Below are 14,609 nucleotides of genomic sequence, written 5' to 3' on the forward strand. Positions count from 1 at the left end.
CCTCCCCCTGCCCCCCCACTTGCTACTCTCTGTTTATCTTATATGCATAGTCACTTTAACTATACATTCATGTACATACAACCTCAATTGTCCCGACCAACCAGTGCTCTCGCACATTGGCTAACCGGGCTATCTGCATTGTGTCACACCACCCGCCAACCCCTCTTTTTACGCTACTGGTACTCTCTGTTCATCATATATGCATGGTCACTTTAACCATACCCACATGTACATACTACCTCAAGAAGCCTGACTAACCGGCGTCTGTATATAGCCTTGCTACTCTTATTTTCAAATGTCTTTTTACTGTTGCTTTATTTCTTTACTTACCTACACACACACACACACACATACCTTTTTTTTCGCACTATTGGTTAGAGCCTGTAAGTAAGCATTTCACTGTAAGGTCTACACCTGTTGTATTCGGCGCACGTGACAAATAAACTTTGATTTGATTTGATTTGAGATCATTGAGTGGATAAAGGATAGACAACAGTGTTGGAAGTGCGGACTATCCCACAAACTAGATGCTTGCCACCTCAGACGACCCTGCAAGAAATGCAACGAGCTGCACCTAACAGTGCTTCAATATTCCATCCACCAAGACCAGAAGAGTGTTCTCATGATTAGTGTACTTACCACAAATGTGTACCTAGATGGACCAATGTTATGAATATACAATCAAATGAAATGCCATTAGCCATGAAAAAGATTTGGGGTGGTGACAGCTGTTCTTCACCTTCATCAGAAGAAAATTCAAAATTGCAATGGCTGCTCTGTCAGTTGAAGGCGGGCTGGGGCTCTTTTCGAAATACACACAGCTAAACTTAATATCATAAGTGACAGGTAGGCTATACCTCAATAGCTGCATAATTTATTTCAACCTCTATGGGCTAGGTGGGACGCTTGCGATAAACGATAAACGTTCACAAAAAACATAACAATTATTTTAAGAATTATAGATACAGAACTCCTCTATGCACTCGATATGTCCGATTTTAAAATAGCTTTTCGGTGAAAGCTCATTTTGCAATATTCTCAGTAGATAGCCCGGCATCACAGGGCTAGCTATTTAGACACCCAGCAAGTTTAGCACTCGCCAAAGTCAGATTTACTATAAGAAAAATGTTATTACCTTTGGTGTTCTTCGTCAGAATGCACTCCCAGGACTTCTACTTCAATAACAAATGTTGGTTTGGTCCAAAATAATCCATCGTTATATCCAAATAGCGGCGTTTTGTTCGTGCGTTCAAGACACTATCCGAAAGTGTAAAAAAGGGTGACGAGCATGGCGCATTTCGTGACAAAACATTTCTAAATATTCCATTACCGTACTTCGAAGAATGTCAACCTCTGTTTAAAATCAATTTTTATGCCATTTTTCTCGTAAAAAAAACGATAATATTCCGACCGGGAATCTGCGTTTAGGTAAAAAGAGGAAAGAAAATAAAGCACAGGGTCGACTCGTGCACGCGCCTAAGCCCATTGTCCTCTGATCGGCCCCTTGCCAAACGCGATAATGTGTTTCAGCCAGAGGCTGCCTCGATATCATTCAGCTTTTTCCTGGGCTCTGAGAGCCTATGGGAGCCGTAGGAAGTGTCACGTTACAGCAAAGATCCTCAGTCTTCAATAAAAAGAGCCAAGATGAACAACAACTTGTCAGACAGGCCACTTCCTGTACAGAATCTTCTCAGGTTTTTGCCTGCCATATGAGTTCTGTTATACTCACAGACACCATTCAAACAGTTTTAGAAACTTTAGGGTGTTTTCTATCCAAAGCCAATAATTATATGCATATTCTAGTTACTGGGCAGGAGTAGTAACCAGATTAAATCGGGTACGTTTTTTATCCGGCCGTGTCAATACTGCCCCCTAGCCCTAACAGGTTAAACTGCAACTCAATTATTTAACTTTTGCATTCAAACTCCACTTTGGCGAATGCTAAGGTACCAGAGGTAAAGAAAAGCAAAAAGTATATTAAATTAACATATATTTTAAAATATATGCCATGTTCTATAATGTGCTCAAGTTTTATATTTCATAAATATATTATGGACAAATTAGATGGGATGGCGTATCGCTGCAGAATGCTGTGGTTGCCATGCTGGTCCCACGGGGGACCAGTACGGAAAAAGAATGTATGAAATGTATGCATTCACTACTGTAAATCACTCTGGATTAGAGCATCTGCTAAATGACTAAAATGTAAATGTTAAATGTGCCTTGAATTCTAAATAAATCACCAACAGTGTCACCAGCAAAGCATCATCACACCTACTCCACACTTCATGGTGGGAACCACATATGCGGAGATCATCCACTCACCTACTCTGCGTCTCACAAAGACATGGCGGTTGGAACCAAAAATCTCACATTTGGACTCTTCAGACCAAAGGACAGATTTCCACCAGTCTAATGTCCATTGCTCGTGTTTCTTGGCCCAAGCAAGTCTCTTCTTCTTATTGGTGTCCTTTAGTAGTGTTTTCTTTGCAGCAATTCGACTATGAAGGCCTGATTCACGCAGTCTCCTCTGAACAGTTGATGTTGAGATGTGTCTGTTACATGAACTCTGTGAAGCATTTATTTGGGCTGCAATTTCTGAGGCTGGTAACTCTAATGAACTTATCCACTGGAGCAGAAGTAACTCTGGGTCTTCCATTCCTGTGGTGGTCCTCATGAGAGCCAGTTTCATCATAGCGATTGTTGGTTTTTACGACTGCACTTGAAGAAACTTTTAAAGTTCTTGAAATGTCCTGTATTGACTGACCTTGTCTTAAAGTAATGATGGACTGTCATTTCTCTTTGCTTATTTGACATGTTCTTGCCATAATATGGACTTGGTCTTTTACCAAATAGGACTATCTCTGTATACCACCCCTATCTTGTCCCAGTACAATTGATTGGCTCAAAAAATTAAATAAATTCCACACATTAACTTTTAACAAGGTACACCTGTGAATTCAAACGCATTCCAGTTGACTGACTACCTCATGAAACTGGTTGAGAGAATTCCAAGAGTGTTCAAAGCTGTCACCAAGGCAAAGGGTTGCTACTTTGAAGAATCTCAAAACTAAAAAATATTTTGATTTGATTAACACTTTTTTGGTTACTATATGATTCCATATGTGTTATTTCATAGTTTTGATGTCTTCATTATTATTCTAGAAATTAGTAAAAATAAAGAAAAATCTTTGAATGAGAGCACCGTCCAAAGTTTATTAACAATATTTTGACCTGTAGGGGTCTTTGTCAGGTTTACATCATCATACAGCATCCCTGACAGGAGATCAAAGCCATTGTCTGATGTTAGTCTGTCAGTTCTAAACTCAGAAAGTAAAACTTTAGTTGATTAGTCTAATTGGCTGGACTATGAGTGAGTTTCTGCACAGTGCTGAGTCACTAGTAGCTGTATGGAGGGGGTGAGGAGTCTGTGTCCCTAGAGTCCTCATTAACCCCTTGGTGTTACATAGTGTGATTAGTGGCTCTATGCCAGTGACTGCAGCAACAAGATGCAATCCTGATAAACAAACGTGTTTTGAAACAGCAGAGTCATCTCGCTTCCCCTCCTTTCCTTTAATTCTTCCTTTCTATTTTCCTTCTTCATTTCCTTCTTTCTCTCAGATGTTCACTGATATGAGAAGATCTGGGCCCGAACTCAAAAAGCATCTCAGAATAGGAGTGCTGATATAGGATCAGATCCCCTCTGTCCATGTAATCTTATAAATTATGATCTGAAACTCAAACCTAATCCTAGTTCAGCAATCTTACTCCGAGATGCTTTGTGAGTATGGTCCCTAATAAGTAAAAGCTTTTTTATTATTGAATCAAGTTCTCCAGTGTGTTGTGGAGAGACTTAATGCATTTTAAAGAGATGGTACATACAGTTGTTGTGATTTTACTTTCATTAATCTGATGACTGTTATATATTTAATCCACTAATTATGTTTAATTGTTACAAGATTAAATCAATCATGAAACATTTAACTAAATCGGAAGAAGTTGTTTAACCTCTCTGGGAAATGTGGGACGCTAGCGTTTCAAGAGCCAGTGAAATAGCAGGGCGGAAAATTCAAAACAACAAAAATATCATAATTCTAATTTCTCAAACATACAACTATTATATCCCATTTTAAAGATGCACTTCTCGTTAATCCAACCACATTGTCCGATTTCAAAAAGGCTTTACGGCGAAAGCATAACATTAGATTATGTTAGAACAGCGCCGATACAAGAAAAACCACACAGACATTTTCCAAGCAAGGAGAGGCATCACAAAAAACAGAAATACAGCTCAAATTAATCACTAACCTTTGATGATCTTCATCAGATGGCACTCATAGGACTTGATGTTACACAATACATGTATGTTTTGCTCGATAAAGTTCATATTTATATCCAAAAACCCCATTTTACATTGGCGTGTAATGTTCAGAAATGTTTTGCCTCCCAAAACTTCGGGTGAATGAGCACATCAATTTACAGAAATACTCATCATAAACGTTGATAAAATATTAAACTGTTATTCAAAGAATTATAGATACACTTCTCCTTAATGCAACCGCTGTGTCAGATTTCAAAAAAACTTTACAGCGAAAGCACACTTTGCAATAATCTGAGTACGGCACTCAGACACGAAACCAAACCCGCCATTTTGTGGAGTCAACAAAACTCAGAAATAACATTATAAATATTCACTTACCTTTGATGATCTTCATCGGAATGCACTCCCAGGAATCCCAGTTCCCCAATACATGTTCATTTGTTTCGATAAAGTCCATATATATGTCAAAATACCTCCTTTTTGTTCGCGCGTTCGGTAGAGTACTCCAAATGCACTGTGCTCGCGTAGTTAAGTTCAGACGAAAAGTCAAAAAAGTTATATTACAGTTCGTAGAAACATGTCAAACGATGTATAGAATCAATCTTTAGGATGTTTTTATCATAAATCTTCCATAATATTCCAACCGGACGATTCCTTTTTCTTCAAAAAAGAAAAGGAACACAGCTAACTCTCACGTGAGTGCGCACCACTGAACTCATGTCATTTTCTCACTCATCTACTTCCAGGACCTCTTATTCTCTCCCTATTCACAGTAGAAGCATGAAACAACGTTCTAAAGACTGTGACATCTATTGGAAGCCTTAGGAAGTCCAAAATGACCCCACAGACACTGTATACTGGATAGGGAATCACTTGAAAAACTACACACCTCAGATTTCCAAACTTCCTGGTTGGATTTTTCTCAGGTTTTTGCCTGCCATATGAGTTCTGTTATACTCACAGACATCATTCAAACAGTTTTAGAAACTTATGAGTGTTTTCTATCCAAATATACTAATAATATGCATATCCTACCTTCTGGGCCGAGTAGCAGGCAGTTCAATTTGGGCACGTCATTCATCTGAATTTCCGAATACTGCCCCCTGTCACTAAGAAGTTAAAGAGTTACCATCTCCCGAATTTACCTACAACATCCATAAAACAGTCAACATATTAATCATAACCTCTTACCTCTGACTTGCCTAGTAAATGGGGCTAGGCATCCCGCTAGCGGGACAACTTCCGGTAAACTGGAGGGCGCACAATTCAAATAAATAATCATACAAATTATGGATATTAAGCATTTAGGAACATACAAGTGTCTTATATCGGTTAAAAGCTTAAAATATTGTTAATCTAACTGCACTGTCCGATTTACAGTAGCCATTACAGCGAAAGTATGCCATGCGACTGTTTGAGGACGGCGCCCCACATCAAAATATGTTTCCACCGGCACAGGTTTCATAAATTCACAAATAGCGATTAAATATTCACTTACTTTTGGAAAATCTTCCTCTGATTTGTCATCCAAAGGGTCCAAGCTATAACATGTAGTGGCATTTAGTTAGATAAAATCCTTCTTTATATCCCAAAAAGTCTGTTTAGTTGGCCCCATCGATTTGAGTAATCCACTCGTTCAACATGCAGAGAAAGGAATCTGAAAATATACTCCTAAACTTTGTTTCAACAAGTCAAAATACATTTGTATTTACTCCTCAGATATCCTAAAATGTAATCAAACTATAATATTTCTTACAGAAAGAAGTATGTTCAATAGGAAACCGATTTTAGCAGGTGCGTTCTGTCTTCATCACGCACGCATACACAAATTGTGTCCCTGTTCCAAAACTAATATTTCTTATTAGTTTTGGAAGTTACAAGCCTGAAACCTTGAACATAGACTGCTGACACCCTGTGGAAGCCATAGGAATTGCATCCTGGGAGCTAGAATTCAGTGTGCCCCTATACTTTCCATTGTAAGAGCATGGGCTCTCAAAAAAAGACAATTTCCGGTTGGTTTTTCTTGGGATTTTCTCCTACCATATCTATTGTGTTATATTCTCCTACATTATTTTAACATTTCTACAAACTTCAACGTGTTTTATTTCCAATGGTACCAATTATATGAATATCCTGCCTTCGTGGCCTGAGCAACAGGCAGTTTACTTTGGGCACGTCATTCAGGCGGAAATTGAGAAAAAAGGGGCCTAGCCCTAAGAATTATATGAAGGTTAAATAAAAAAATACTATAAAAATGATCAGATCATCATCATTCTGAACAGTCTTACCCTTATGCATCTGCAATTATTCAGTACTACACAAATTGGTTTAATGATTTATTTACTAGCTAACTAAATAATAACACAGAATAGAAACACACTTATTACATGAGACAAAGGTCCCTATTGGACTGACAATATATGGTGGCTTATACACAATGAATGAAGAGGGGTGGGGAAAAGAGAGAGAGAAAAAGGGACATTTATCGTGGACTCATTCTGTAACTATTCTCACATTAATCATATACTTTGCACACGAACCGCCGCCCGTTTGGAGTAAGAAATCATGAATGTATTTACGTGTGAAATGCCTTCGTTCGTCGTTTTTCTCTGTCAAAACCAAGCCTTCTTGGAAGGGGTTTGTTGGGCCTTTCCGCGGCCCACTTGTACATGCTCTGATTGTCCACCAGAGGTCACAATGTCCTTCTTCTTAGTTGTCAGGTCTCCATGGGTTGTTCATTCCTCAGAACAGCTACTTAGCTGTACCAGTGATTGTCTGAGGTGAGCTTCTCCTTTCTCCACCTCGGGTAGATAGTCAAAGTTCCTAATCACTGTACACGTGCAGCTGCAGACTGGCGGTGTCCTGGTCTGGTAGGCGAGTTCATTTTCTTCACCTCGTGATGAGGTTGAAATTTCAACCATTTCAAACGTGTAGCTCTCCGCCTCACATTTCCTGGTCTAAAGGTTGATTTCTCTTCCAAGCCTTTATGCACTCTTGGTCAAAAAGGGCGTTCCGTCATGCTGACAAGCTCTCTGACCTCACTCGGGGCATGGCTAGTTACTGTGTAAAATATTATCAAAAACGATTACCGCTTTAGAAAACTAAAATCACATTCCTATCTTAACACAAATACCTTCATCACTTTTCATATTATATGCTCAACGCACCGGATGAAACCTCATACCTGTAATAGCCATACTTTCCAAGTTACAATATTTCCTTCATAAGATTTTTAATGACATCACTAAATAATCAACCATATGACATTCGTTTTCCATATCTCCCCACTGACCATTCCCCACATTCTTAATGTTAGAATTATTGTTCCATTATCCACTTTTAGACTTTAGAGTTTTGGGCGGGTAAAAGTCTCTGGAGACAAGGGGACTTTCCTTTAGCCAATACTGGAGGGTAGAAAGAGAGTCCTCTCCTGCTTAATTTACAACCAGTGTGGAGGTGTTAAAACGGCCAGTGTCCTCCTCCCCCCTTTGCAGGTGGGAGAGGGTCTGGTTGTTGTCAGTCATTGCAAAGCTGATCTGACCCATTGTGATCCTCACATGACAGTCATGACACAGTGCATTCTGAAAGTATTCAGACCCCTTCCCTTTTTAAAAATGTTATGTTACAGCCTTATTCTAAAATGGATTGAAATAATTGTTGTCCTCATCAATCTACACATAATAACCCACAATGACCAAGCAAAACTAGGTTTTTAGAAATATTTGCAAATGTATATAAAACAAAAACAGAAATACCTTATTTACATAAGTATTCAGACCCTTTGCTATGAGACACGAAATTGAGCTCAGGTGCATCCTGTTTCCATTGATCATCGTTTAGTTGTTTCTACAACTTGATTGGAGTCCACCTGTGGTAAATTCAATTGATTGGACATGATTTGGAAAGACACACACCTGTCTATATAAGGTCCCACAGTTGACAGTGCATGTCAGAGCAAAAACCAAGCCATGAGGTGGAAGGAATTTTCCGTAGAGCTCCGAGACTGGATTGTGACATGGCACAGGTCTGGGAAAGGGTACCAAACAATGTCCCCAAGAACACAGTGGCCTCCATCATTCTTAAATGGAACCACCAAAACTCTTCAAAGAGTTGGCCACCAGGCCAAACTGAGGAATCGGGGGAGAAGGGCCTTGGTCAGGGAGGTGACTAAGAACCCGATGGTCACTCTGACAGAGCTCCAGAATTCCTCTGTGGAGATGGGAGAACCTTCCAGAAGGACAACCATCTCTGCAACACTCCACCAATCAGGCCATTATGGTAGAGTGGTCAGACGGAAGCCACTCATAGTATAAGGCACATGACAGCCCGCTTGGAGTTCTCCAAAAGACACCTAAAAGCCTCTCAGACCATGAGAAACAAGATTCTCTGGTGTGATGAAACCAAGATTGAAATCTTTGGCCTGTATGTCAAGCGTCACATCTGGAGGAAACCTGGCATCATCCCTACTGTTAAGCATGGTGGTGGCAGCATCATGCTGTGGGGATGTTCTATAGTGGCAGGGACTGGGAGGCTAATCAGGATCGATGGAAAGATGAACGGAGCAAAGTACAGAGAGATCCTTGATGAAAACCTGTTCCAGATGCTCAGGACCTCAGACAGGTTTACGACCCTAAGCACACAGCCAAGACAACGCAGGATTGGCTTCAGGACAACTCCCTCTGACCTTGAGTGGCCCAGCCAGAGCCCGGACTTGAACCCATCTAACATATCTGGAGAGACCTGAAAATAGCTGTGCAGCGATGCTCCTCACCCAACCTGACAGAGCTTGAGAGGATCTGCGGAGAAGAATGGGAGAAACTCCCCAAATACAGGTGTGCCAAACTTGTAGCGTCATACCCAAGAAGACTCGAGGCTGTAATCACTGCCAAATGTGCTTCAGCAAAATACTGAGTAAAGGGTCTAAATACTTATATAAATGTGATATTTCAGTTTTTTATGTTTTTATAAATGCGCATTAAATAATTCCACCTGTTTTTGCATTGTCATTATGTGGTGTTGTGTATAGATTGATGGTGAAAAACAACGATCTTAATCCATTTTAGAATAAGGCTGTCAAGGGGTCTGAATACTTTCTGAATGCGCTATAAGTGCCTTGTTCAAGGGCACATCGACAGATTACTCACCTAGTCGACTTGGGGATCCAAACCAGCTACCTTTCAGCTACTGGCCCAATGCTCTTAACCACTAGGCTACTTGCCACACTTCATAGTCCCTTCATGCCTTATTTTATATTATGTTCCAAGTGATGGTGCAAAGTAAGCAAAGTAGGCATTCCCAATCAATGGCATCATGTATGTTTACTTATTATTCACATTGAACATGCTGTCATTTGTATAACAAAACAAATGTAACAGCTACACAAATTCACAATGGCACAACAAAGTCATGTGTCATATTCTAACCACCATGGAAATGAAACAGCCTGAGCTAGAGACACACATCATATCATGCTTGTATTATCTGCTATCTCTTTCTGGGAGCAGACATGGAATGTAACTTTTAATTCTCATTTTTTTCAAACAAATACTGTATTCCTACTACAAGCCCACTACACATTCAATGGTCACTAAGCCATACTGTACAGCACTTTGGGGACCCGCTGGAGGCCACTACAATAATAGCACTTAATTCAGATTTCTTTTACATTGGCCATGTTTTTTTCCTGCAACCTGTTAGATGACCTCTGTTATTATTATATGCATGTTCTCTATCTGGAACAATGGGTACGGTGGGGATGCCACAGTAAACATTCAAACATTCAAAATGTCAAACATTTTACAGTTTGGGTGCAACCCGTGTTTTCAACAGCTTTATAATGCTTGTGCGTAACTCTTTAGTGACAAATCCATAGATGATAGGGTTAATTAGAGGGGGAACGATGAAGATCAGGGTAGTGCAGAACTTCTTGATGTTCATTGGGACCTGGGGGAAGCGGTTACTGAGGATAATGATGAGGCTGACAATTTCGTAGATCAAGTAGATGACCAGGTGAGAGGCGCAGGTCTGTAAGGCCTTACTACGACTGCCCTTGTCACTCTTCCTCATCAGACAGGCTGACAGGATCTTGGCATAGCAGAAAAAGATGATGAAAAATGAACTGCTGCTGAGAATCCAAGTCATGCACAAACCTGCAATGAGATGAAGAAGTCATAATACAAGTCATGGGAAAGAAAATGTGAATGACAAAGCAAGATAAAAAAAACAACCAATGCTTCATAATTGCAGTGATATAACATAATGGCGAGGGTCAATACTCATTTACACAAACTTGCCGTAGATATCGTTAATGGGGGTGGGCACACAGGCCAGGTTCAGGATGGAGCGGTTGCTGCAGTAGACATGCCTGATGTAGGTGCCACATAGTGGAGTACCCACATTCAAAGCGAAGAGCACAGCTATAAGGATGATTGCTACAGCCCAGGCCAGCAAGATCACAAAAACTAGGTGGGCCGTGGTCATGATTGCATGGTACCTCAATGGTTCACACACTGCCACATACCTGTAATTGGAGTATAATACATTATTTTACTACTATTAGTATTATTCCTTCTTAACAATAACAGATTCAAATTTTGCACTTGTGGAAACCACTTAATAAATGTGGGCCTGAGAGAACATTTCACTCTCCCATAGACGAGTACAGCTAGGCAGAAGTTTACTTTACTGTGAGACATTTTCATCTACCATGACCTGCTGCATACCTGTCATAGGCCATGGCTGACAGTATGGTCTGTACAGCTGCACCATAGGTATGAACACAGATGGCCTGAGCATAGGCACTGTTGTATGGAATCCTCTTCTCCCCCGTCAAGAAGATGAACATGAGCTGAGTCATCACAGCCGTTCCTCCCAGCAGGTCACAGGCAGCCAGGTTACATACCATCACGTACATAGGCTTGTGTAGCGTCTTATCTATTGCAATCACACTCATCACAACCATGTTCCCCAGCAGCACCAGGAAGTAGATGGCCAGGACCAGGGCAAACAGGGGGTAACCATGGCTCCGAGGCACTTCAAAGCCCTCCAGCTCAAACACGATGGGCTGCCTCAGGGCCACGTAGGACACATTCTCCATGCGCAACATCAGAGTCCTGTAAAAAGCATAGCACAGGAGGAACCTCAGAACACACATGCTTTAGAGAGAGAGCTGTTTACAGTCCCCCAGTCACCTAATAACTATGAGAGCTATTCACAATGAGTTTATCATTGATCATCTACACAGCATAGTCAATTTATTCTTGTATTACTTTGCTATTTTATTTTGCATTGCCCATAGTAACAATATTAGTTGTAAATTACTATCTACCTATCTGAGCAGACGATGATGAAGTCCTTACTGGGCGAGAGGTGACTGTCCTTTATACTGTTAATGCTCCTCCCCCTAGTAGAAGTTGCTCCATCTTTCTATCCATCCATCATACGGCACCCTGAGAACAAACCAACAAGTGGTCAAGTGTCGGGATTCTTAGGGGGCATCTCTGGAGACAGATGACAGCTTAGAACACTTTAAGAATGTTCCTTTAACCTTTTCATGTGTGAGTTCCAAATATCTCTAATGGTTGCCCCAGTGTGAGTTTTTTTATGCGCATGATGTCAGAATGCACTCACTGTTTCAAAATGTTATTGTTACGCAACAGGACAGTTAACCTGCGCTGCCCTCAAACCAAGGCACGCTGCCTTCTTATTATGTATAAGCTATGTTACAACTTGTCAATTTCAAATTATTTTCGAACAAGTTTGATGGACAGACTTCTCTCTTCGACGAGAGCCAAAGCACTTACCCCAGATCAAGTATGAATACATTGCGCATCTCAATCAATCAATCAAATGTATTTAGAAAGCCCTTTTTACATCAGTCACAAAGTGCTATACAGAAACCCAGCCTAAAACCCCAAACAGCAAGCAATGCAAATGTAGAAGTGCAGTGGCTAGAGAAAACTCCCTAGAAAGGCCGGAACCTAGGAAGAAACCTATAGAGGAACCAGGCTCTGAGGGGTGGCCAGTCCTCTTCTGGCTGTGCCGGGTGGAGATTCTAACAGTACATGGCCAAGATGTTCAAACGTTCATAGATGACCACCAGGGTCAAATAATAATAATCACAGTGGTTGTAGAGGGTGCAACAGGTCAGCACCTCAGAAGTAAATGTCAGTTGGCTTTTCATCGCCGATCATTCAGAGTTAGAGACAGCAGGTGCGGTAGAGAGAGAGTTGAAAACAGCTGGTCCGGGACAAGGTAGCACGTCCGGTGAACAGGTCAGGGTTCCATAGCCGCAGGTAGAACAGTTGAAACTGGAGCAGCAGCAGGCGGACTAGGATGGACTTGGAACAGCAGGTGGTCTAGGGAAAGGAAGGAGTCATCAGGCCAGGTAGTCCTGAGGCATGGTCCTAGGGCTCAGGTCCACTGAGAGAAGAGAGAAAAGAGAGAAAAGAGAGAGAGTTAGAGGGAGCATACTTAAATTCACACAGGACACCGGATAAGACAGGAGAAATACTCCAGATATAACAGACTGATCCTAGCCCCCCGACACATAAACTATTGCAGCATAAATACTGGAGGCTGAGAGAGGAGGGTTCGGGAGACACTGTGGCCCCGACACGATACCCCCAGACAGGGCCAACCATGCAGGATATAACCCAACCCACTTTGCCAAAGCACAGCCCCCAAACCACTAGAGGGATATCTTCAAACCACCAACTTACTACCCTGAGACAAGACCGAGTATAGCCCACGAAGATCTCCCCCACGGCACGAACCAAAGGGGGGTGCCAACCAGGACAGGAAGACCACGTCAGTGACTCAACCCACTCAAGTGACGCACAACAGAGATTCATCTCTAGTCAGAACAGGTCTTGCACAAACTTTTTCCCCCTGGCACTTTTTTTCTGGTTGGTGCTCGCATTGCCTTCATTGTTGTTTTCCGTGCAAATAATAACTTTGGACTTGTGTGTTCCTATCAAAGTAAGTGCCTTATTTTCTGTAGATCTAAATAACAGGTTGCGCTGACAAAAAAGCAAAACATAAGTTAGCGACCTAACAGCTAGACTTGTTTACAATGTACCACATCTCTGGTGAGCACAAGGGACTTATGGAATGTTGTTTAGAAAATAAATGCGTGTCAGCTAAGCTAACAGCATGTAACGCCCTGGCCAAAGAGAGGGGTTTTTGTTCTTTATTTTGGTTAGGCCAGGGTGTTACATCGTTCTATGTTCCTTTTTCTATGTTTTTGTATTTCTTTGTTTTGGGCCGTGTGTGGCTCCCAATCAGGCACAGCGGAAGTTTGTTGTTGCTGATTGGGAGTCACACATAAGGAGCATGTTTTTCCTTTGGGTTTTGTGGGTAATTGTTTCTGTTCAGTGTGTTTCCTGACAAGACTGTTTCTGGTCGTTTTTGTTTCGTTTTTGTAAAGTGTTCTCTTTTTTTAATTAAAATTCTAATGATGAACACATCCTCTGCTGCACCTTGGTCTAATTCTGACGACGGCCATTACACAGCAGCTAAATTCTTTATGATGGCAGCCATGTTTGTTTACGTTTGACAAGAGAAAACTCCCCAATCCCAGAATGCCGTTCATATCATATTGCTATGATGGGGGATTTATCAATAAATGGGGGGCAAACACAAGTTTATCAGTTGAATAAAATAAACCCCTTGGCAATGGACTCCTGGGCTCCATTTCTGAAGTAAAACAGAAAATGAAAAGTATGTAATCAACTTTTGTTATTCCTTGATTTGTAATGCATTCTCGCAATTATGTTTCATCATTTGGCCAAATGGTTGTTGGACAGGGAAAACATGATTTGATTATTTCAATCAAATCATTTTTTCCCATGCCAACAACCTTTAGCCTAATCCAAGAGTACTGTAGACCAAAGAGCATGATTTGGGTTGTTACATTAAATTGACTTTTCTTAGGAATATACTGTATAGTTAGTAATACTTGAAGTTTATATATGTAACCACGTTTTGGAAGAAGAGCAATAACTTGTCCACCCACGTAACATACAGCCCGTAGATGGCGCAAAAGCATAAACCTAGATAATCCTGTCTTGCTCCATAGTTTATGATAACCAATTCTATCTAAAACCTTGCTTCACTTATCCCTCGGTCTCTGCATACAATATAGCTGATTATTCGCACCATTCAATCTGATTACACGCAAAAACGACCTCACTTTGTTGCTTACATGACTTTGTCCACCACCCTGCTTTCATTATCCTCCACCTTGACCAGGCTAAAACCTATCCAAGCCATAATACTCACTGTATTT

The 14,609-nt window shown here is 41.0% G+C and overlaps 1 protein-coding gene across 1 annotated transcript; it reads right to left on the bottom strand.

The window, feature by feature from the left end:
• Window positions 1–9,631: 9,631 nt before the first annotated feature.
• LOC106568061 (olfactory receptor 10A6) lies at window positions 9,632–11,708 on the bottom strand. The gene is made up of 3 exons (XM_045692738.1): window positions 11,649–11,708; window positions 11,044–11,433; window positions 9,632–10,841 (listed from the first exon to the last, which is right to left on the bottom strand). Exons 2-3 carry the CDS (start codon window positions 11,424–11,426, stop codon window positions 10,601–10,603), a joined length of 624 nt encoding a protein of 207 aa, XP_045548694.1. The 5' UTR covers window positions 11,427–11,433; window positions 11,649–11,708; the 3' UTR covers window positions 9,632–10,600.
• Window positions 11,709–14,609: the final 2,901 nt, after the last annotated feature.

The sequence above is a fragment of the Salmo salar genome, chromosome ssa13, assembly GCF_905237065.1.
Source record: "Salmo salar chromosome ssa13, Ssal_v3.1, whole genome shotgun sequence".
In the NCBI taxonomy this organism is placed as follows: domain Eukaryota; kingdom Metazoa; phylum Chordata; class Actinopteri; order Salmoniformes; family Salmonidae; genus Salmo; species Salmo salar.